The sequence below is a fragment of the Herpailurus yagouaroundi genome, unplaced genomic scaffold (genome assembly GCF_014898765.1).
Source record: "Herpailurus yagouaroundi ecotype Mexico unplaced genomic scaffold, PumYag 186, whole genome shotgun sequence".
NCBI lineage: Eukaryota > Metazoa > Chordata > Mammalia > Carnivora > Felidae > Herpailurus > Herpailurus yagouaroundi.
This window is the reverse complement of record NW_024412417.1, coordinates 5,357,834-5,382,897: the sequence shown is the minus strand read 5'-3', so window position 1 is coordinate 5,382,897 and position 25,064 is coordinate 5,357,834. Positions and strand designations below refer to the sequence as shown.

The window sequence follows — 25,064 nt, the reverse complement described above, 5'->3', positions numbered from 1 at the left end:
ATCTAATATTAAACTATCGTTCCATTTTTGTTATTAGCCAAGCTTTATCGTGGTAAATTTTATTATGATTATGCATACTGGATTTGGTTTCTAATATTATATTTGGGATTTTTATCTCTCTCTTTTTAAGTGAGTTTGGCCTATGATTTCTCATTCTCATAATGTCCTTGCCTTCTTGTCATTATAAGGTTTTATTAGCTTCATTAAATGAGTTGAGAAGTGTTGTACCTTTTTGTTTTTCAAAATAGCTTATCACTTTATGTATCTGATGTAGCTTATTTATATGGATTATCTGTCTCTTGGATGGGTAATAGAACTTACCTGTAAAACTATCCAGTCTTATTTGTTTTGTATTTATTTTTAAGGATAGATTTTAATTACTAATTGACTCCGTTAAATGACTTTTGTGCTGTTCAATTTTATGCCTCTTGAACCGGTGTTAGAAAAACTTTTTCTAAGAAATGTTTTATCTTAATTTTTAAATTTATTGACAAGAAGTTTTTTACAGAATCCTCTTGTTATGTAATAGTAATAGCTGCTGAATGTGTAGCCAGGTTCCCTTATACATTTCTTTTTTTTTTTTTTTTCAACGTTTATTTATTTTTGGGACAGAGAGAGACAGAGCATGAACGGGCGAGGGGCAGAGAGAGAGGGAGACACAGAATCGGAAACAGGCTCCAGGCTCTGAGCCATCAGCCCAGAGCCCGACGCGGGGCTCGAACTCACGGACCGTGAGATCGTGACCTGGCTGAAGTCGGACGCTTAACCGACTGCGCCACCCAGGCGCCCCTCCCTTATACATTTCTTATACTTTTGTATCTTTTCTCTTGTTCTGTAAGGACAAGAGTTTGCTACCGACAAGAGTTTGCTCCATGTTGTTATTTTTCAAAAGATCAGCTTTTGTCTATGTTGATCATTTCATCTCTTTTTTGTCTTTGTTTCCTATTTCATTGTTTATTGTTCTTAGTTTATCATCCCTTGTAATTGAAGGACTTTACTCCTTTTTGTTCTAGTGTTTTCTTTTTTAGCTTTTTTTTCAGTCTTTTGTCTATTTTAATTTCTTCTAAGTTTTATGGTAGTTGCATTGTTTGTAACTATTCATTGATGTATAATACATAAAGCAATATGCACATAACACAAGAATGTTGGATGTTCAGTTCTCACAAAATGAATGCTCATGTACACAGAAACCTGATAATTTCTAGGTTGAAGTGTTTCAAACTTGGTAATTCATAACCGTGATAGAATGTAAAGTCTTTTATTGCTTTTTAACTATTTCAAATCTGTATTTTCCATATTTTCACTTCATAGCTTTTCTCTAATTCTTTTTTTTTTGTGAAACAATGTGAAACATTTAAAAATGTCAGCTATCAAGCAATACTTTGACATACATCTTCTTAAGTGAAATGCCTTATAAAAGACATTATACATTTGGTAGAATAGGAATTAGGGAATAGGTGATGGGAAATAGAATCTGGTACAAAATAGAATTTATGGTTTTCTCATTTGTGTTTTGGTTCGTAGCTGGGATATTTTTTCCTTTATCAATCCATAATTAGAGAAACATAAAAAATATACTTTTGTATTTTTGTACTTTTCTCTATTTATTTACTTGTTTCTACATAATACAATTATGCTAGTAAACAACTCAGTGCTTCTCCCTATTAACGTTTTTCCACATTGTTTTCTCAATTTTTAAACTCAATACTTTTTATCATATTTCTTGGGTAGTATAGTTTGGTGGTTTTAAAAATGAGTAATTTGCCTCATTGTTTATAAATATAAGTTTTAATAACACAATATGTTTGAAAACTACCAATCTGAGAAATCCTTATATTAGTAAAATGGTAATGATATAATCACATGGGACTTCAATATAATGAATGCATTTAATGCAACTTCTATGAAATTGGATGTATAGTAGTTATTTTTATACTTTTGACACTTATTTACTAATAAAGCTATTTTTAGATAAGTCATACAGAATTATGAAGCTATTAGAAACAGAATAACCATAAAGAGCATTCTGATGGTTGCCTTGAGATGTTTATTTCCCCTTATATATTCAAATTAAGTTTACCTCAGTGAACATACCTTTCCTTGGTTCTAAAAGGTATCTTTAAAGTGTATGTAATATTATTACTGGGCCTCTTTAATTTGTTTGTTTCTGGCATTTGTTCCTACGCATGAAAATAATTATAACCTGATACATATGATCAAGTAAACTACCTTTTTAAATTTCAAGGAAATGTAGGAACCACATTAAGAAGGGAGACAGCATGGCTTTGTCAAAATCATTCATCATTCAATCTTTTATTGAAAAGACTTGGCTCAATTAAAGTTTTATATGTTCTGGTCTGGTATATTAACATTGAGTGTTTCTTGGAAACTATCCATGTACCAAACTAGAATTTTATTTTTCAGTTCACTTTTCCTAAAGTGGTTAGCCAGAGAGAGAGAGAGAGAGAGAGAGAGAGAGAAATAAGGACAAATTGAGGTTATTTTGGAAGTTTTAAAAACCTTTTTATTACTGAAATATATTTGACATACAATGTTATATTCATTTTACTTGTACAATATAGTGATTTGGCAATTCTGTACAACATGTAGTACTCACCATAAATTGGTGCTATTTGTCACCATATATTGTTACTATAATGCTACTGACTATATTCCCTATGCTGTACTTTTTCTCCCCATGAGTTAATTATTTTATAATTAGAAGTTTGTATCTCTTATCTTCTTCACCTATTTTGCCCATGCCCCCACTCCCTTTTTGTTTGCAAGCAACAGTTTGTTCTCTGTATCTGTTTCTTTTTTTTCTGGTTTTCGGTTCATTTGTTTTGTTTTTTTAGATTCCACCTATAAGTTAAATCATATGTTTTGCTCTATCTAGATGGACTTAAGTGACTTGTCACATGATATTTTTGTTGAATTTGAAAACCTGATTACTTGAAATATATAATACACACTAAAGTGACTAATAATTAGCATAAGTGCTCATTGCCATAATGGTAATTGACACAAAACTAAAAGGCAACCTATTCAATGGGAGAAGATATTTGCAAATGACATTACCTGATAAAGGGTTAGTATCAAAATACATAAAGAACTGATACCAATCATCGCCCCCAAAACACATCAGCCAATGAAAAAGTGGGCAGAAGACATGAATAGGTATTTCTACAAGGAAGATATCCAGATGGCCAACAGACACATGAAAAGATGCTCAAATCCCTCATCATCAGGGAAATGCAGATCAAAACTACAATGAGATATCATTTTATAAGTGCCAGAATGACTAAAATAAAAAACATAGAGACAAGTGTTGGCAAGGATGTGGAGAAATAGGAACCTTCTTGCACTGTTGGTGAGACTGCAAACTGATATAGCCACTGTGGAAAACAGTGTAGAAGTTTCTCAAAAAGTTAAAAATAGAACTTATCCTATGATCCAGTAATCACACTACTACTGGGTATTTACCCAAAAAAATACAAAAACAATAATTCAAAAGGAGACATGCACCCCTATTTTATTGTAGCATTATTTATAATAGCCAAATTATGGAACAGCCCAAGTGTCTATCAACTGATGAATGGATAAAGAACATGTAGTATGTATATACATATACATATATACATGTACATACTATGCAATATTATTCAGGCATAAAAAAGAATGAAATCTTGCATTTTCAACAACATGGATGGAACTACATAGTATAGTGGTAAGTGAAATAAGTCAGTCAGAGAAAGAAACAACCTATGTTTTCACTCATATGTGGAATTTAAGAAATAAAACAAGTGAGCAATGGAAGAAAAAGAAAACCCAAGAATCAGACTCTTAATTATAGAGAACAAACGGATGGTTATCACAGGGGAGGTAGGTGAGGGCATGGGTGAAATAGGTGATGGGGATTAAAGAGTACACTTATAATGATAAGCACTGAGTAATGTATAGAATTGTTGATTCACTGTGTTGTATACCTAAACTGATATAACACTGTATGTTAATTGTACTGGAATTAAAATAAAAAGTTTAGTAAACAAAAAAACATGAAAATCCATAATTTTCAAATCTTAGATTAAATGATGAATCAATATATATACATGTAATTGCATAATATAGATCTTGAATGTTAGCAATTCGATATATGCGATCTATTTCTTTTTTATGTATGAGTACTTATGTATACATAGCATGTAGCTTTTGAAAACATTGAAAACATTTGGTTTTAGTTGTCTGTTTAGAATTCCATTTACCTCTTATCTTCAAAGTACTTTGATTTTATTCCACCAGTTTCTCCTCCTGTATGCAGACATATACTTGTGAGAAGTAGACCCCATGGCTGCCTTTAGGTATAGGTCTAGTTTTAAGAGCAGTCTCATTTTTCATGCCACAGAGTGGAAGCACATGTCTGTAAGGCACAAAATAATGTGATCGGCATCTGTGGGTTATTTAATCGATATTAGTGTTACCCTCAATTGGTCTACATCAGCACAGGTTAGTTACTTGGTAGATTTAGTTTAAACGGGCTTTTGTCCATTGTTTCTTAGATGATCTACAAGTTAAAAAATCTTAGGCATTAACTTTTTATTACTGAATATTATACAAAAAATTAAGTATGACAAATTTCATGGATGATAATGCTGAGAGGTTTGTCAGTATTGGAGGAGAAAGTTACAAATATAAATGTGGAAAGGGCGAAACTATAGTGAATTGTGTGGCACTTGATTAGAAATTGGAAGCACTGACTTCATGCCAATACATATGTTCCCTAGCTCCGTGCACCAAGAAGCTTGGAAACAGCATCACCCCCTTAGCAGTGAACATATCCTGTCCCCTGATCTTGATTTCTAAGAACTATTCCTCACTGAAAGGTAACTGAGCTCATGACAGAAATGGCAGATTCCAGGGCAGGATCAGGGAAAGTGTAAGATGAACCTTGAATATTTTATTGTGCCAGAAAATAGCAAGTGTTTAAAGAATGATGGCAATATGTCAAAAAGATATAAGTCACTTAAAGGATCTTCCACTGGCCAAATCCAGGACAATTTGAGCATCAAAATAAACATGATAGAAATAAATTTTAACCAATTGAATAAAACAGTAATATGAGTCTATACTGCTATAAACACAAAAATGAGGGGCACCTGGGTGGCGCAGTCAGTTAAGCGTCCGACTTCAGCCAGGTCACGATCTCGCGGTCCGTGAGTTCGAGCCCCGCGTCAGGCTCTGGGCTGATGGCTCAGAGCCTGGAGCCTGTTTCCGATTCTGTGTCTCCCTCTCTCTCTGCCCCTCCCCCGTTCATGCTCTGTCTCTCTCTGTCCCAAAAATAAATAAACGTTGAAAAAAAAACCACAAAAATGAATAAATAAATGAGAAAAAACCACTTTTTTTATACCATAGAATACCAGTTAAAATATAAGGAATGATGAAATTAGAAAATTATCATTTGACAACTGTATAAGTAATTCAGCACAAACCATCAATAAATGCTAAGCTAGTAGTTGAAAATTTGAGGAAGAACAGGATGTTTATACAGTTCAAAGTATCCCCCTAACCAAACACTATTTACAAAGAGGAAAAAACTAAATTCACGTTGGAGAAGTCAGTGGATTATTGCCTTAATCAAGTGATGAAAGTTAACACCACCAGTTGAGGAAAACATATAATGAGAGGAAAACAGTATCACTTCTGTGATATTCTTGTGAGTTTTGCCAGAAAATAAATGGGGACAGGACCTGGGTAAAACAAGGCAGTCATTGGGAGAAAAGAGAAGTTCAGATTGGTCATGTCCAGTTAGAATGATGCTGTATGTGTGATTGAAGAATCCAGAGCTAAGGAAATAGGTCCCTGATCCATATATTCACAGGATTGAGGTACCCAAGGAGAGCACGTGAGACAGACTGGGGAAGGGTGCATATGAAGATGGTCAAGAAGAAATCAAGAGAGGAAAGGGAGAATTGGACAGCACTAGCTTGGAAACCAACAGCTTAGTTTCAAGACCAAGTATTCAGTAGTTCTACATGTAGCAGAGAGATTTCATAAATAAGGACAGTTTGTCCCAGAGCACAATCTGATATTGTGGTATTGCCCTATCTGCAAGTATTATCTAAAATAATAATTTGTTTCGTGAAATGTAAGTATTCCAGAAGATGATTTGCCATTCCTTCCTTCTATTGCAACACCTTATGAATGACAAAACTAGTCGAGGTTCGGTGTCTTGTGAATTGTACCTGTGTACTTTATAGTTGGGACAAGAGTATAGGGGGGCAAAAGTTGGCCCGGGACAGTCCTGGTTTATACTTGTCTGGTGACAAAGAGTTCCCTTTCACTTTCAAAATGTTCTGGCTTGGATGGTAAAATTATATAGTCATCCTATTCTAGGTCTCTGTTGGCAGAATATTCCTTTCATATATGAAGCTGGGGAGCTGATAAGTATATGTTTTAGCCAGTTCTTCACATCTTTTATTCATTAACCAGATGCTTATTCACTTTCCTTATAATCCTTCTAAATCAGCTTTCCAGTAATCCCTGTATTCCACCAAACTTAACATGAAATGGAGGCTTTACAAAATAACATGCAGAATTTGAAAAGTGGGTCAAGTAACATTGGAAACATTACATATTTAAGTCCTCTCTAAGAAACTGACAAGGCACAGGTAGAGACTCAAAAAGCTTTTCAGTAGACTTCCCAAAATTGTTACTATGTTGTCCTAAAACTACCATAGTTGGAGAACTTGGTTCATGTTTGCTTCAATGTAAACTACATATAAACTAAGAAACATTATAACTTTAGCTTTGAATGAGCCAAACTTGGTTTTTGTGTTTTGATAGATTTAGAGTGTATCAGAACATTTCATCCATGCTGACACAGATATATTATTTGGAAGTTCCCAGTCAAATGTGTTTAAACATTTGGGCTAAATATTTAAAAAAAAATGTACTTTTTGCCTGTAAACCTTGTCTTGGGTAACTGATTGAAAGCTCTGAATCATAAGAATTCACTAATATTACTTGAAAACCAAGAAAAGGGAGTTTGTATTGAGAAATTATGGTAAAACATATATATATATGTGTGTATATGTATACATACATATATATATATATATTTATCTGTTTACTTAGGAATTACAGAGAGAAGACTAGATGCTGTCTGAGATGTTTGCAACTAAGGCTTATTGTTTTCCTTCTTCCTTTGGCCACAAATGTTTGGTACCCACTGGAAAGAATGAAAAAATTTTTATCCATATAATAATTGAGAAAATCTTGGGTTTCATATAATTCTCTAAAAACCCAGTTTAAAGGGATTGTAAGTATTGAAAATATCAAATCTCGTGACCTTTAGATCTATAATCCTATTTTCAATTACGTGTTGTCTCATCAGAAAAAAGTCTGAAAGTGTATTGGTTAGTGGTCAAGGTAGACATGAAAGTGCCTTTTCTCTACCTCAGAATCCCTGAAGCCAAACATATACTTGTTTCTTCTCTTTCCTCTTGACTCATTAAGCTTTTATCATTAAGTAGTATGAGTTGCCTGCCTTACTGTTTTGGGGTTTTTTTTTGTCTTGTTTTGTTTTTGGAGAGAGAGTGGGGGAAGGGCAGTGTGTGTGTGTGTGTGTGTGTGTGTGTGTGTGTGTGTGTGTGTGCGTGTGTGTGAGAGAGAGAGAGAGAGAGAGAGAGAGAGAGAGAGAGAGAGAGAGAGAGAGAATCTTAGAGTCCATGCTCAGAGCTCAGAGCTCAGAGCTCAGAGCCCAACCTGGGGCTCAGTCTCAAGACTGTGACATCATGACTTGAGCTGAAATCCAGAGTCCGATGCTTAACGGATTGAGACACCCAGGCGCCCCTGCCTTACTGGTTTTATACTAAAATTGTAGATGTCTTTGCTTTTCTAATATGGTTGGATGTGTGCCTCCTTGTATCAGCACTTTGTAATAGTAAAAACAGGGTCTGCAGTTTTGCTTATTTGATACCATGTTTATTATAACCTTAGAAACTTTTTGAAAGTACAGTTGACATAAAAAAAAACCTTTATTTGAAAGATAGTGTACTTTATGTCACTAATGACTTTTTGTTGACTATTTTTAAAATTTTTTTTAAATTTACTTTTTTATTTTTTAAAATTCATATCCAAATTAGTTAGCATATATTGCAACAATGATTTCAGGAGTAGATTCCTTAGTGCCTCTTACCCATTTAGCCCATCCCCCCTCCCACAACCCCTCCAGTAACCCTCAGTTTGTTCTCCATATTTATGAGTCTCTTCTGTTTTGTCCCCCTCCCTGTTTTTATATTATTTTTGTTTCCCTTCCCTTATGTTCATCTGTTTTGTTTCTCAAAGTCCTCATATGAGTGAAGTCATATGATTTTTGTCTTTCTCTGACTGACTAATTTCACTTAGCATAATACCCTCCAGTTCCATCCACGTAGTTGCAAATGGCAAGATTTCATTCTTTTTGAATGCTGAGTAATACTCCATTGTATATATATACATTTTCTTTATCCATTCATCCATCGATGGACATTTGGGCTCTTTCCATACTTTGGCTATTGTTGATAGTGCTGCTATAAACATGGGGGTGCATGTGTCCCTTCGAAACAGCACACCTGTATCCCGTGGATAAATGCCTAGTAGTGAAATTGCTGGACCGTAGGGTAATTCTATTTTTAGTTTTTTGAGGAACCTCCATACTGTTTTCTAGAGCGGCTGTACCAGCTTGCATTCCCATGTTGACTATTAAAAGTTACCTTATTGGCCAGTCCTTGTTTAACTAACCCATCTCCTTTTACAAGTGTAATATAAGAAATTGAAGTGCATTTCCCATTTTGTTGAATTTAAACCCTGTAAATAGTAATGATCATTTTTCTACTTAGGAACATGGTCACTTACTTGATAGAAATTCTCTCCTCTGATTTGAAGTGTTCATTCCTCTAACACTCGTGCAAAATTCAGAACTAAAATAAATAATAATTCCATGGGACCCAGCTACTGTAGCACCCCCTCCCCCAGTGATGAGCATTGTTGATGGTACATACAAGACAGCTTTTTGTCTATTCTGGGCAGTATAAATTTAATGTGTTGTTTTGAAGTATGTCATGTGTCCAGATGCCACAACAATCTGTGCATTAAGAAGACATTAAAATAAAAGTAAGTAAAATATTTGTGGATATTTTTTGATGGAGACCAGGGAATTTGTGATACAATTATGTTTAGATCAACCAATTCAATGAGGTTTCAGGAAAAACAGGAGCATTGTTTTCTTATAGCAATTGCAAACATTTTATAATGTGTATTTATAACACTGCCCTACCCTCACCACCTACCCCATGTCTATTTCTCCCTATTACCTCCTTGTATTACCTATTTCTGTTAGTGACATACCATGTCTCTAAGCCAGTATTTTGCCAAGTATGATCCTAAGATTGAAAACTTTGGCAGAAGTTGGTACTTGTTAAAAATGCAGCTTCCTTGGTCCCTCCCCAACAGTACTGACTAGGTATCTCTGAAGAATGAGGCCTGGGACTTTGTATTTTAATCATCACTAAAGTTTAAAAGCACAGTTTTCTTCAGCTTGTCCTCTGCCCTGTACCCGCTTTGTGCTGTTCCCAAATTCTGAAAAGTCAACCCCCAAATGTCTCTTCCTTTCTGCTTGCTGTGTTGCTCTCTTATTAGATTGCCTTTGGAATGTAACTAGATTTTTTTTTAAGCTTATTAATTATCTTCAAACCTTCCAGTCTGCCTAATCATATTAAAAAGTGTCTGATTTGGTTACCTCACTGCACAAAACCCTTTTATGGTTTCTTTTTGAATTTAGAAGTCTGAAGTTTCAGCCGATTTGGATTTGTAAACACTTCCACAGTTTAGTCATACTGCCTTATTCAGCCTCCACCAAAGAGGCTGAGAGATCTCACAGTCCCTGCTGAGGCCTTCCATCGACTTCCAGCAGCATTTCTCAAATGCCAGTCAACAGAATTACCTGTGAGCTCATAAAAAATAAAAGTAGTGATTCTCAAAACATTAACGGCCAAAAAAAAAAAAAAAAAAAAAAAAACAACAACAAAAAACCAAAAAACCAAAAAAATCAAGAGCAAAAACAAACACACAAAAAACCTGGAGATTCAAGGACCTGAGACTTTGAGATTTTCGTTCAGTAAGACTATGATGGGGCTCAGGAATCTGCATTTTAATGAGCATCCCAGACAACTCTGATGTTGGTGATGGATGGACAACATTTTGACAAATGCTGACCTAGAGCCTTTGCTTGCTCCTGGTGAGCTGGTATGCCTACTAGACTCTAGAGACCCGAGTCTTTCTTCTGAGATGCTCAATTCCAGCCAGAGGGACTGGGATTTCTTCATTTTATCCAGGCCACAGCTCACTTCTGAGAGGCCTGAGTACTCAATGCAGTTTAGAGATAACCTTCTTCAAGACATTACACATTCCTGTTATCTTTATTTACCGTCCAAGAGCACACATTGGCCATTTGTCTCCCCTGAATACTTATGACCGTATTATTCTGAGGCTTATTTTTATTATTTTTTAATGGACCAATCTCTCGTTATTCTCTTCCTTCTCATCTGTTATACTTTATATCCTTGAACCCTGTCCATCTTCAAGCACTACATCAATTATTACTTTCAATTATTACTTTTACCTCTTGACATTAATTGAAACCTGATACCATTTCCCCAAAGCCTTCCTTTTTTAAAATTTTTTTTCAACGTTTTTTATTTATTTTTGGGACAGAGAGACAGAGCATGAACGGGGGAGGGGCAGAGAGAGAGGGAGACACAGAATCGGAAACAGGCTCCAGGCTCTGAGCCATCAGCCCAGAGCCCGACGCGGGGCTCGAACTCACGGACCGCGAGATCGTGACCTGGCTGAAGTCGGACGCTTAACCGACTGCGCCATCCAGGCGCCCCTCCCCAAAGCCTTCTTAAGTGGAGACTCTTCTTTCTTTAACTCTCCACACACCTGGGGATCAAAAGTCTGGTGGTTATCTTTTTATTTTCTTATTGCCACTTCTAGTTCATTTACTTTTCCATGTATATAAAAATAAACAAGATAAATGAAACAAAAAACCCAACTCCTCTGTAGTTCATTCCCTTTGACTGTAGTACCTACCCTTGACGTCTCTTTATTCCTGTTAGCTGTGGCCACCCAGGTCACTCCTCTGTCATCCTGACTTAGGGTCTTTCCACCTTAGCCCAAATCCTTCCACCATCCTGGGTGCCTTCACTATCCACATGTGTAATGTACTATCCTGGCCTCTCATTTCCTTAACTTGTCTGCCATATGGTTTTCCTATTACTTTAGTCACCCTGGATCATAACCTGCTTCATTTCAGTAATAACACCAATCACCTCATACTCTCTATTAATAAACATTAGTTCTCTAGTCGAAGAAACTCAAGCTCTTTTATTCTCAAAACTTTGATTATTTGACCTCATCCAAATCTTTTAAGTCCAAAAATCGGTCCGCTTTCTGCTTAACTCTACATCCCCCTGCTGTCTTCACTTCCTTCTCTAGCTTTAGACACCATGGCACATCACTTTACCCACTTTTTATAGTATCCTAGACTTTTCTGCCCCACTGCCCTTCTGTCATGCCTCTCTGGGAAAACCTAAACTTTGCTTCATCCAGCTGTCTACCCCTTCCCCAAACCAGCAGCGAGCAGCTGAGCACTCAGCAAAAAACATGCTATTTTCAATCATGTAGTTTAATGCGACCAAGGATTCATGGTTACCAAATTAATTCAGTCTCTTAATGTTTCTCATTAATTCTGTTTTCCCTGGACAGCCCTTTCTGTTTTTCCCCAGCATCAATTCCAGCCTCTGTGGTCTCAAATCTCCAAAGTCCCTACCTTCCATTTCACTCCTAGGAGACAGTGTACCTCTTACTTCATAGTGTGAACGTGGAGCTGCCCAGTGGAGCTTCCTCTAATTCAGACTCTGCCAAACTTCACAAGAGGTATTCTCACCTGCCCCCCTTCCCTCTTTCCTGTTAACATGAAACAGGTCGTTTGCTGTGATTATCAGTTCAAGTGTGCACTGAGTCCTATCCCGTCCTGCCTACTTGAAAAGCACAATCATTTTTTATTTTTTTCCTGTCTCTTCACCACCTCCCTCCACTGGCTCCTTCTACTTATTATTTAGACTGACTCAAATTTCCCTCTGCATTCAAAAACAAACAAGCAAGCCCTCAAGAGTAAAACAAAACAAAGTATATATATATATATATATATTTATATATATAAATCTTATATATATGTATATATATATATAAATCTTCCTTAACCTCTCCCTTCCTCTCTGCATAGTGTCCTATGTATTCCCTTCCTTTCCCTTATTTTATTTTTTTGTAAATTTTTTTAATGTTTATTTTTATTTTTGAGAGAGAGAGAGAGAGAGAGAGAGAGAGAGAGAGATACAGAGGGGGAGGGGCAGAGAGAGAAGGAGACACCGAATCTGAAGCAGGCTCCAGGCTCCAGGCTGTCAGCACAAACCTGATGCAGGGCTCTAACTCACGAACTGTGAAATCATGACCTGAGCCGAAGTCTGAGACTCAACCAACTGAGCCACTCAGGTGTCCCATTTTTCCTTATTTTATAATAGATTTGTCTATACTTTTCATGTCTACTTTCTCACCTCTTACATATTCCTTAGCCCATGGGAAGTAAGTGTTTCAATGAGTGTTTCAGGGAAGAAGCAGGGTCATCATTGTTAAATGATGTTACCAGGGTGTGTAAAACTGATGAATACTCCTTTAATTTAGGTCTAAAGGAGCCATTGCTTCTTTCACTCAGAATAGTAATTTTGAGATTTATCTCCATTGTTGCGTCTTACCAGTATTTTTTTGACCGAGTAATATGTATTACTATGTAAATAGTTTCTTTCTTTCTTTCTTTCTTCCTTTCTTTCTTTCTTTCTTTCTTTCTTTCTTTCTTTCTTTCTTTCTTTCTTTCTCTGCATAAATAAGCCACAGTTTATCAGTTTATCTGTTGATCAACATGGGGGCTATTTCCAGTTTTTGGCTATATGAGTAAAAATACTATGAACATCCTTGTACAAAGCTTTTTTGTGGGCGTATGTATTTATCTCTCTTAGGTAAACACCTAGGAATGGAATTGCTGGTAGTTAACTTTGTAAGAAATTGCCTATTTTCCAAAGTGGTTGTCAATTTATACTCCCATCAGCAGTGTACAAGAATTTTCGTTGCTCCACAGCCTCCCAATATTTTGTATAGTAAAGTGGGTATCGTAATATTTTAATTTGCATTTTGCTGATCACTGATGGTGTTGAGAGCTTTTCATGTGCTTATTTGTCATCCATATATCTTCTTTGGTGAAGTTTCTGTTCAAGTCTTTTGCCCATTTTTGTATTGGGTTGTATGACATATATTACTTAATAGTTCTTTACACATTCTGGAAGCAAGGTCTGTTTTCAGATATAGATTTTCTGAGTATTTATAATTCACATTTATTTTTTCCTGGTATCTTTTGATGAGCAAAAGCTAATTTACATCCTCTTTTTTTTTCTTTTTTGCCTTTATGATGTATTCTGTTTGTGTTCTTTTTAAAAATTTTTTGCAAGTTTATTTTTCAGAGAGAGAGAGGGCGCAAGCACAAGTGGGGGAGTCAGAGGGAGAGGGAGAATCCCAAGCAGGCTCCATACTGTCAGCACAGAGCCCCACGTGGGGCTCAAACCCACAATCCATGAGATCATGACCTGAGCTGAAATCAAGAGTCGGATGCTTAACCGACTGAGCCACCCAGGTGCCCCATGTATTGTGTTCTAAGAAATATTTCCTTGTCCAAGGTTGTAATAATAATCTCTCCCCCCCCCCCAGTAGCTTTATTGCTTTAGCTCTTTTGTTTAGGTCTGTAATCTATCCTCAATTTATTTGTGTATGTGATATGAGATAGGGGTCCAATTTTTGTTTTGTTTCCTTACAAGGATATGCAACTGTTCCAGCAGTATTATTTATACTGTATTCATTTTAGTTCCATCATATGGCTGAAGGGTGGGTCCCAATGACTAAGATTCCTTTCCTGGAATATGACTTTTGGGGTTACACTGCCAACTATCTTACAGTTACTTACAAATTTTTATGTCAGTGTTGGCAGGTGATCAGGATTTTAGACATCACCTTTGCACAGTTCAAGTTTTGACATCTTCTTCCTGCAGCTATAAAGGAAATTAATTTGGCAAAGGGAAGATGTGGTCACTTGGATCTCTGAAAACATTAGGAAGACCACTGATTAGTTCTTTAGTTTTACATAGTAGGAATTTATTCCTGTTTATAATAAATTATCTCAGTATTACATTTAGGTCAAAGTATACATTGTCTGCTTGGATGCTGTGTCACACTTTGATAGTCTCCCAAATGACCTTTTTTTTTTTTTCATGTCTTTAAGCGTGGAGAATTCTCTCTAGGGATCTGAATTACGTGCCCTTGCTTGAAATAATAAAACATAGATTCCACAAGTGGGGGAATATGGAAGTAACATTTAAAGTACATTTCAGAGCATGGGTAAATTCATGAAAATGTGAATGAGCTTGTCAAAATCATGGAACTAAAAGCTGAGTTTGATAGTGCACCAGAACATGGGTAAGGAACACATGACAACTTGGGTTATTGATGGTTTTTAAATGTTTTTGCTTTATATGGGAAATGGGTTGTTATTTGGATAACTTATATGTTACTTATGTAATCAGCTTTGAATTTTTAAAACATCACTCTGGAAATAATGAATGCACCAGATGAGGACAAATGCATTCTTTATTTACTACTTTGTTCATCCCAACATCTGGCATAAGATTGTATTTTCATGATTGGTTCCCAATTCTGACTCAGCCATAACTAAACATCTTTTATGACTATTTATAGTGTCATACTTAAGTAAGATTTTTTTTTAAGTAAGGGTCTTTTAGCCTTAAAACCTGAGATTATTATTTTTTCTGTGGTCATGGGTTGAATTTTTTTAATAACCTGTGTTTTGATCTGTATTTAAATGTCACAGTCTGGAATGAATGCTCTTTCTGGAAGCAGAGACATATGTGAAGGTTTCAGGTTCCTTATTTCTTTACTCGTTCTTTCTGGATTTCATAAAAAAGGTATAAATGAGCAATAAAATAACTTTGTTGGAATGCGATAGAATATTGCACTACCTTTGTTTGTTTTTAAAGGTCACATATTGTACTTAAAAATACGTGTGGCAAATTGCTGTGTAAAATTCAGGTTAAGAAAGGATATGAAAAACAAAAACACTCTCTTTAATCTGAGAAGTCCTGAAGAGTGTAAAGTTTTAATTAAATACAAATTAATTATGAAATATTTTAATATGCAATTTAGGTATTAAATAAAATTAGCATTTTTCTTCCTTAAGTATGTGTTATCAAGTTTCAAGAATGTTAAAAACTTCTCTGATGATTTAATCTGAAATCATTCCTACAGCAAAATTCATAAATAATAAATATTATCTTATTAATCCATATTTTAGTTTAGCTGGGTCTCAGAGCAAGTTAGTTCCTCAGGGAATGTGGTGTTCTTTATAAAAGAAGGTGATGAGATGTAATCTCCAAGGAATTAAATTGTGAAAACAATCTCGGTATTGTACATGCTAATATAAATCTGTTATTCCCTTTCCGCATCTATCACAACACATTTTAAATTGTGGCTGATCTTGTATGCAAATAGCTGTCTTATTAGAAATTGCAGCTCTGTGTGCTCATGTCTCCCTGGATTTCTTGGGAGTTTGCTATCTAACCATCAAAGCAATAGAAATGAATGATGATTGCTGCAAGGCTTTGAAGAACAAAGAAAAGTCAGAACGTTTTAGAGGTTCTAGATGTCTGAGGCATTGACAGTTTGCACCATACACATGAATGGGTATCTCTTTACATCATTTAGAATAGCCTCAATGTGTTTATTAGAAAAGAAAATATTTTTCTACCTTCTTGTGTTTGTCACAGCTAATAAATGTAGGGCATTTGTGCGTGTGTGTGTTCTCTAGGCCTTTTTTGTTTGTTTCAACATTTAGTAAAATTTTATTTCGCTTAAAGAATAGAATAGAATACATAAAGAATGGAATGATTTCAAAGAATAAAGGTTTAATTTTTGAAATTTTGGTTAAGGATTATCAGTCACTAAAATAATTAGGAACAAAAATTAGGAACAAAAATCAAACTAGCTCCTCTCTATTGTATCTCTTAGGTTGAAATTCTTTTAAAGTTTTTATATTCATAGGTTATATAAACGTAAAATGTATCTATTCACAGAGTATAAGCCTTTATAAAAATATAGGGTATCACCAAAAAATATTTTGGTATCGCTTTGTTTATTTAAAGTACAATTTAAAAAAAGTAAAATCTAATTTACTTTGGTGGGTAGATTTTCTTTATGGATCCCTTACTTTTTTATTTTCTAGAGGTAAGGAATGAATAAAATGCTGGCCTCTAAAGTGTTATCTCTGTTAGGATGTTGGTTTAAATGACCAGGAAGGAATTAAGGGAAGCATAGTGAGTGACCATTTGGGTAGCTAGGCTTAGTAATTTGCTTTTTAAAATTTAAGCTATTCCATGAAGGCAACAGACAAAACTAAATTGAAGGGGTAATAATGCATCGTGTATGTATTTATTTAAACTAACTTCTCTCCTAAAATGGAGTGATATTTTTTCTAGCCCCACATAATCAAGATTAAAATAACTTGACTCCTCCTTGCAATTAATAAATGCAAAATACTATGCAAATGGTTGCTATATGAATAAATTATAATATATCTATTGATATTTTTTATGATGCTTGTATTAAAGTTCTGAATAATCACAAGTGAGAATATAGGATTAGGTGATGTCTTGGTTTTAGTTCTGAAATTTTAAAGTTAAACCACATGGTGTATGAGAAGTGAAGACTTTATTTATTTGACTTTTTGTCTTACCTTGCACATTCCTAAATATTACCATAATATTAAATATGAAGATTATTATGGATAGAAAAATATTTTTTAACTGAATTTATGTTTTTACACATAAGTGGTAATTATTAATTTGGGGATGCCTTTTACTGTGTTATGGACCACTGTTACGATTGTTCAGTGTGACCATAAATATAAATAAACAATACAGTTTGATATGAACAGATTTCAAAGGCATTTGGCATTTGAGAACCGTAATAATGCTCTTTAGGAAAATTACAGTTTAATAATTTATGTGAAGACATCTATACATACTTGTTTTAGTTAGGATGATACTACCTACTGTAACAAACAAATATAAAATGTATAGAGGCTCAAATGCTGCAGTGATTCCTGTTGTCACAGCAGTGTGAAAGAAGAAAATAAGTTACTTGAATAGCTTTCCTTCATGCAGTCATTCAGGATCCAGGATGTCATAGGCTCTGTCATCTTCATCAGATTATTTCCAGTAGCACCCTGGGGGCCGTCTCCATTTCAGCCAGGTGAATGAGAACACATGGAAAATTTTTATAGGTTAGTTCTAGAAGTAGAAAACTCTAATTTATCTATTTTTTTTTGTTGGCTGAAACTCAGTCACATGCCCATAGCTAGCAGCAAAAGGAAAATTGTCAAGTGAGCTCAGGGGAAAAATCAAAAACAAAAACAAAGCAAAAACAAAGGTATACATATATTTTAGTAAGCAGCCAGCAATTTTTCCTATAGTCCACCTTTCTGGTTGTGAAATAGCCATGCACATCCTCTTTCCTGCCTCTTTAGTAGGTTGATCTTAAAGTTTCCCACTTACTGTATCCGCACAGAGTCAAGGATCAAGCCAGTGCACAGTTCTCCCTCTTAGGTTGGAAGGTGGTTCCTTGAAGTTTACTGACTATCAAATTTTCCTAATGGCAAAGCAGAGGATAACTGCTTCATATCTCCTATAATCACTCCCATTTAGAAAGGGAAGAATGGGAAGGGTGAGAAACACAGCAATCACTGACCCAGCATGACCGTGAAACCTGCTGTGCACAAGGGTGCATGAGGCCACTGAGAAGGTCCATTGTCCCGACAGAAATTTCTTGCTTGGATCCTAATTATGGTCCTTTTAGAGAAGTTCCCTTGCCCATTTTTTCTATGGCTCTCCCTTCTGGATGGTTCTCCTTCCAGGTCACAAATGAAGAGGATGTTACAAATCTAGAATTTGCCTTCCTTGGGGGCTGCAATCTGTTGGTTTAAGTTTAGAAGTCCAAGAATTGATTTTCATTCACATACCTTTTTTAGACAAAGTTGGTTTCCTTGTAAATGTAATTCCCTCAGATTTTAGTAACCTTCTTACCATTTCTAGTTAATTCCATGTGACACTGCAATTTCTTTTCCAGACATCTGCTTATTTTCTATGTTACAGAACCCCTGCACTTCTCTGTTTCACCCAAATACTGGCTGCCTCTGTGATCTGAAACAATAGGTTCAGGTGAGAGGGGAACATCCCAATCGGCGCTCTCTCTCTCTCTCTCTCTCTCTCTCTCTCTTTCTGTCTTGTTTTTTAAGTGAGAAGTCCTTTTTTTTTTTTTTACATTTATTTATTTTTGAGAGAGAGAGACAGAGCACAAGTGGGGGAGGGGCAGAGAGAGAAGGAGACACAGAATCCGAAGCAGGCTCCAGGCTCTGAGCTGTCAGCACAGAGCCCAACGTGGGCTCGAACCCACAAACTGCGAGATCATGACCTGAGCTGGTGTCGGAAGCTCAACCGACTGAGCCACACAGGTGCCCCTAACTGAGAAGTCTTAATGGGCCTTTATTCTTCAAAGCCCTTCTCACTTTTATTTCTTGCCATTTGGCTTTTAGAAGAATTTGGCTTTTTCAACATTGTTATTCCCCAAATTACCAAGCTCGTTATAATTTTATATTTTTGCTTATGAATTGACCAGTTCTTGTCTGACCGCATCTTTATTTTGTAGTTCCTTATTAGAAACAGCGAGGAGCAATTTCCAGGCATCATCCAGGGAACAATGAAGTCTGTAATAAATAGACTTCACCAACATATATAAATTCTCAATCACAATAGAATTTCATTCCTCTTTCAGTAGAGTATTATGATGGTAAACAAGTCAGAGAGAGTATCCTCTTCTACCACAGGCTGACCAAGGTACTATGTTCTTAATATGTACCCTTAAAGTTTGTTGGGGGATAATTTACATTCCAGCCAATTGGAAGGGGAAAGATAATGCAGCTGTCGACAAAGGAGATTTTTAACCTTCGGGTTTAGGAGTGACACATAGTACTTCCATTCATATTCTGTTGGCAATTACTCAATTATATATTTGAAGTGAGGCTAGGAAATATAGTTTAACTCTGTGCCAGGAAGACAAAGGAGAATTTGGATTTTGGTGAGTAGGCTGTAATCTGTGCCACATACATATTTTTTTTAAGTTTTCATTTAAATCTAGTTAGCAGACAGGGCGCCTGGGTGGCGCAGTTGGTTAAGCGTCCGACTTCAGCCAGGTCACGATCTCGCGGTCCGTGAGTTCGAGCCCCGCATCGGGCTCTGGGCCGAATGCTCAGAGCCTGGAGCCTGTTTCGGATTCTGTGTCTCCCTCTCTCTCTGCCCCTTCCCCGTTCATGCTCTGTCTCTCTCTGTCCCCAAAAATAAATAAAAAACGTTGAAAAAAAAATTTAAATCTAGTTAGCAGTGTAATATTAGTTTCAGATCTGCATTTTAGTGATTTTGGCACTTTAATACAACACCCGGTGCTCATCACAAGTGCACTCTTTAATCGCTATCACCTATTCTGCTCATCCTCCCACTCACCCCCCTTCTAGTAACCATCGCTTTGTTCTCTATAGTTAAAAGCCTCTCTTTCTTGTCACCCCCTCTTTGCTCATCTGTTTTGTTTCTTAAATTCTATATATATCTGCCACATATTTAAATCCAATAAAAATAATAAGGTTTGAATGTTGTGTTGTGGATTAAATCAAACAGTGCATATAATGTAGTAAGCATAAGAATATTAGTAAATGGTAGTAGTTTATACTGTTTTCAGAAGGAGAGACAGCACTAGAACTCAACTTTAGGCACTTTTGTTAACTGTGTCATGCTTTTTAAAACAAAATGTAAAGTGTCTGAGATTCAAATATTAGTTTTTATTTTGTAACATGGTAGATAATTGGAAAGAAACATTCTGCCAATAGCATGCCTACAACCCCCACCTATCTGAATGAACAGTACATGATTTTCACATTTACAGATAATACTCTCTAATAGTTTGGTTTAATTGAGTATTGATAGTACTTGATAAAAATGAATGTTACTGAGAACAAATAATTGGGAAATTTAATTACCAGCAATTGTATCCTTGATAATTTATTTGGAAGATTTTTGTGTTCTTTATTGATATCTAAAGGGAATAAGTCAAAGACATTTTTACCCATTGCTTTAAAACTGAGTTATATGGAATAAATTATTCCTGAAGTTTGTAGCTAGTCCTTTTGATTTTTTAGGACTTCATCATAATTATTTTCTTTCTTTGCAGCAGGCATTTTGGAGATCAAAGATGGGTAGAAAAGATGCCTCCACTGTAAAACTTCCTGTTGATCAGTACAGAAAGCAAATTGGTAAGCACTGAATTCCCTTTGATACATTCCTGTGAATTAAGATAAAGAAAAAATCAATTATGTGTGATACTAAGAAAATAACTTTTCCCTAATACATATGATACACAGAATATGAATAATGAAGGACCATATAGTTTTTAAAGAGCAAAAAATAAGTGCAGTCCTGCTTACCAATGAAGAAATACACTTTGTGTACTTGTGATTTTTCTAAGCTCTTATAATTTTTACTAATTTAATAAAAGCAAAAGTACATTGTATTATTATTCTTAAGGGTGGATGCTCTTATATAGTAAATTTTTTTTATTGTTTATTTATTATTGAGAGACAGAGAGAGAGCATGAGCATGGGAGGGACAGAGAAAGACACACACAGAATCTGAAGCAGGCTCCAGGCTCTGAACTGTCAGCACAGCACCGGACGTGGGGCTCGAACCCACAGGCCACGAGATCATGACCTGAGCCGAAGTCAGACACTTTACCGACTGAGCCACCCAGGTGCCCCAGTATTTATTTTTAACATTATCATCTATTAAAGCATTTATTTTTATCCATCTGAAAATTTTTAATTTTGTTGACTGAATGGCAGTAATTTGATAAGCTTGAAATTCTTCTTTAAAATTTTACCTTAATAAAATGGTGGACTAGAGAAAAGTCCACTCATCAACTTAAAAATAATAACAGAAAGCTTATCTGTTTTAGACTGTGCTCTAAGTGCAAGATTTTCTACCCATTCTTTTCAAGATTACATGAAGTATTTATAAAAAATTACCTACATATGAAGTCACAAAGTCCACTCAATTTTCAAGAATCTGTATCCTACAACTAGAACTTTGAACGAAGTGTAGTAAATTAGAAATAATTTGGAAACAAACTCCCATCTTGCACTTTTTCTTTTTGCATGTTCCTACTCATTCCCACCCATTCCAACTTCTTTGGAAATAAAAAAAGTAATAATTAATGAAAACCCCTTCTAAATAACTGAAGGATAAACAGAGAAGTTCAAAGAGAAGTCAGAAAATAATTTAAAATTATTCATACCAAAAGAGCAAATACCTATTTCATAAATGTGATATATAAGGTGTACCCCATAAAGATATTTCTATAAAACAAAAGAGATGCAAAATGAAAAGAATATTTAGAATATATATAACCAATGAAGAATTTATATGTAGAAAAATAAAGCCCTACTATAAATAAATAAAGTACTTTGGAAACCAATAGTAAAATGGGTACAAAACATGAAGAGGCAATTCATGAAAGAGGAAATCTAAATAGACAAAAATAATAACAAAACAAACAACTATTACAATAAAAACTGAAATCAAAAGAGTCTTGTGAGGGGCACCTGGGTGGCTCAGTTGGTTAAGCATCTGACTTTGGCTCAGGTCATGATCTCACGGTTTGTGGGTTTGAGCCCCATGTCGGGCACTGTGTTGACAACTCAGAGCCTGGAGCCTGCTTGGATTCTGTGTCTCCCTCTCTCTCTGTCCCTCTCTGGCTTGTGGTCAGTCTCTCTGTCTCTCTCTCTCTCTCTCTCTGTCTTTAAAAAATAAATAAACATTAAATTTTTTTTTAAAGAGCCCTGTGAAATGATCTAACTCATCTAACTGATAGATAAAAGCAAATTAAAAAACAGTATTTCTAACTACATTAATTCTTCACTTTTAGGATGTTAATAAATCGTGTGGGTTGTTATGTTATTTATGTGTTTAAAAAGAAGGGCTAACTTATCAGATTGAAGTCTGATCAAATGGGATGTGCTAACCACATGAAGAGTAACTATATAGTGGATCAATTCACAAACTCTTAAATATACAATTCTTAGAATTTTGACAAGTGTATATACTCATGTAACTAGAAATGCCAATTTTAATAAAAACATTTCCATTTTCTCAGGTATTTCTTCAGATCTGCTTCCAGTCATACTCTACCCACTTCCATATGCAACTACTGTTTTGATTTCTATCACCATAGATGAATTTTTTCTACTAAAAAAAAAAAAGGCCTTCTAAGGCTTTTACTGAAATTGAATTTTATTTAATGATCAATTTTGGAAAATAGACGTTAAAAATTCAAAGTCTTCTGTTTTATAAACATGGCATATCTTTTGTTTTATTTAATTCTACTCATATTTATTAGAGCCAAGGAAGAATGAGATACAGTAATATAATTGTGAGGCCTCAGCCTGTTCTTACACTAAATTGTTCAGAGGGTGCTGCGGTGTGTATTATATTCCCACACAAAGTTCTCTTTCCTGTGTAACTTTCTCTTGAAAGTATAAGCTACACAAGACCCAACTGTCTCACCAGGTTCTTGGGAGATCCATGAGAAGTGTTAGACTGGTTTGTAAACCCAGACTGGTGCATGGATATGAATTATCCTGTGTGTACTTTGGAAATACAGTAATCATAATCAAACACAAGTAGTAAGGGTATACTTTTATTCACTCTTTTTAAGGATAATGCTCTGCAGTCTTCAGAGTCTCAAACATATAGTACAGGATATTATAATATATATAAGTTTTTTTGTAAAGACAAAAATGAAATAGAAGAGATATTGACTAATTAATATAAACCAATTAGTTAAGATTAAGTAATTAAAAAAAAGATTGACTCATTCAAGGATTTTCTCAAGGAAGGATTTTCTAATTTTCTGTATCAGAGTTAGAAAGTACCATAAGCCTGAGCTCATACTAATGATGATAAATCTATCACTGGCACTGTCCCCCCTTAAATGGAGTGCTATGCAAATGTTTCCCACATCCTATCAAAAATGTGAGGAGGGAATCAAGCAGCTAAAATTTTCCAATATTTCAGTATTGGTGGTAAGAAAACAAGTATCAATAACAAATAAAATGAGTATTATAGTAGTTTTTTTTAACATTGAATTTTGTAAATATTAAAGTTATCAGTAAGCTAATTTAATTACCAGTTAACGAATATTCGCAAAGAATAGCGGCATTATGTATTTTCAGTGTTCTCTTATTACTAAATCTCATTTATATAATTTTGTATGGTCACTCAGTAATGGTGTTTGGCAATACCAGTGCTGTTGTTTGAGTGATGGTTTTAGTATCACTGCTTAATATTTATCTTCTGCTAAAAGTTTTATCTTTTGAATTATGTACTAAATGATAGTGATTAATGGCTTTGATAAAAGCTTTTTTTAAATATTCTTTGCTCAGGTAAGAATCAAATGGACTGGCATTGTGACTGGAAACACCTTACAGATACTGAATCTTCACATTAAATGGACAGGGTTTTAATTACTGTAGCATGATCTTGAAATGTGTAGTGAACTGAGATGAAATAAACTTCTTGCTTTCAAGGCAATAAACCTAATAAAAACTGAATATTCTGAAATATTGCTGACTAAAAGGGGAAATAGTTTAGGTATTATCATTTCTTCAGATATAATATTGTAAAATTAGGTACTAAGATTGCCTAATGTCACATGCATTATTCTAGAGATAAGTTATTTCAAAATTGGAAGAGAATTTTAAAAATTGCTTTAACAGGTGTGCCTGGGTGGCTCAGTTGGTTAAGCATCCAACTCTTGGTTTTGGCTCAGGTTATGGTCTCGCAGTTTCGTGAGTTTGAGCCCCAAATCGAGGTCCATGCTGTGCTGACAGTGTGGAGCCTGCTTGGGATTCTCTCACCTCCCCCTCTCTGCACCTCCCCCACACACTCTGTCTCTGTCTCTCTCAAAAATAAATAAATAAACAAAAAACCCCACATTAACATAATTAAGATATTTTCTAAATATATGTTATTAAGTATATCAGGCAAAATAATATTTATGTGCTAGGTAAATTATAAAAATACAACTAATTTACTTGTAAATCTCTATTTTCTTATTGGCATATGATATTATAGATTCATTTCTTTAATATGTTCTAGAAAATTGTTAGCCATTGTTTCCTCAAAATATTACTCCAGTTTTCTTCTTCTCTCCTTTTGGGCAAATACCAGAAATTTTATTCTGTGTAATAGGATATGTGCATTTTTAACTGCTAAATTGCTCTCCAAAGTTGCTATACCATTTTATAGGCCTATAAGCAAAGTGTTGTCTATTTCTCCGTATCTTTTTGTTACCAGGAGACTTAAAATGTTTGCCAATCTCACACACATGAAATTGTCTTCATTCTTTTTAGTTTTCATTGTGTTACTTGCTGAGGTTAATCGTTTCTTGTACTTATTGATCTTTTGATTTCTCTGTGAATATTTTGCTGCTCCTATTTCCTCTCTTCCTTTCTTTTCCTTCCTTCCTTCCTTCCTTCCTTCATTTCTCTTTCTTTCTTTCTTTCTTTCTTTCTTTCTTTCTTTCTTTCTTTCTTTCTTTCTTTCTTTCTTTCTTTCCTTCCTTCCTTCCTTCCTTCCTTCCTTCCTTCCTTCCTTCCTTCCTTCCTTCTTGTTTTCTTCCTTTTTTTGGTGAGTGGACTTTTAATTGCCCCTTCCTTCCTTCCTTCCTTCCTTCCTTCCTTCCTTCCTTCCTTCCTT

At 35.1% G+C, this 25,064-nt stretch overlaps 1 protein-coding gene across 3 annotated transcripts in view; it reads left to right on the top strand.

The window, feature by feature from the left end:
• TRIQK (triple QxxK/R motif containing) overlaps positions 1-25,064 on the top strand; it is a 291,278-nt gene that overhangs the window by 25,389 nt on the left and 240,825 nt on the right. For all 3 annotated transcript variants that reach the window (XM_040493968.1, XM_040493967.1, XM_040493966.1), the window contains exon 4: positions 20,485-20,566. In XM_040493968.1, coding sequence (XP_040349902.1) covers positions 20,485-20,566 — 82 coding nt within the window. The remainder of the gene's footprint in view (positions 1-20,484; positions 20,567-25,064) is intronic.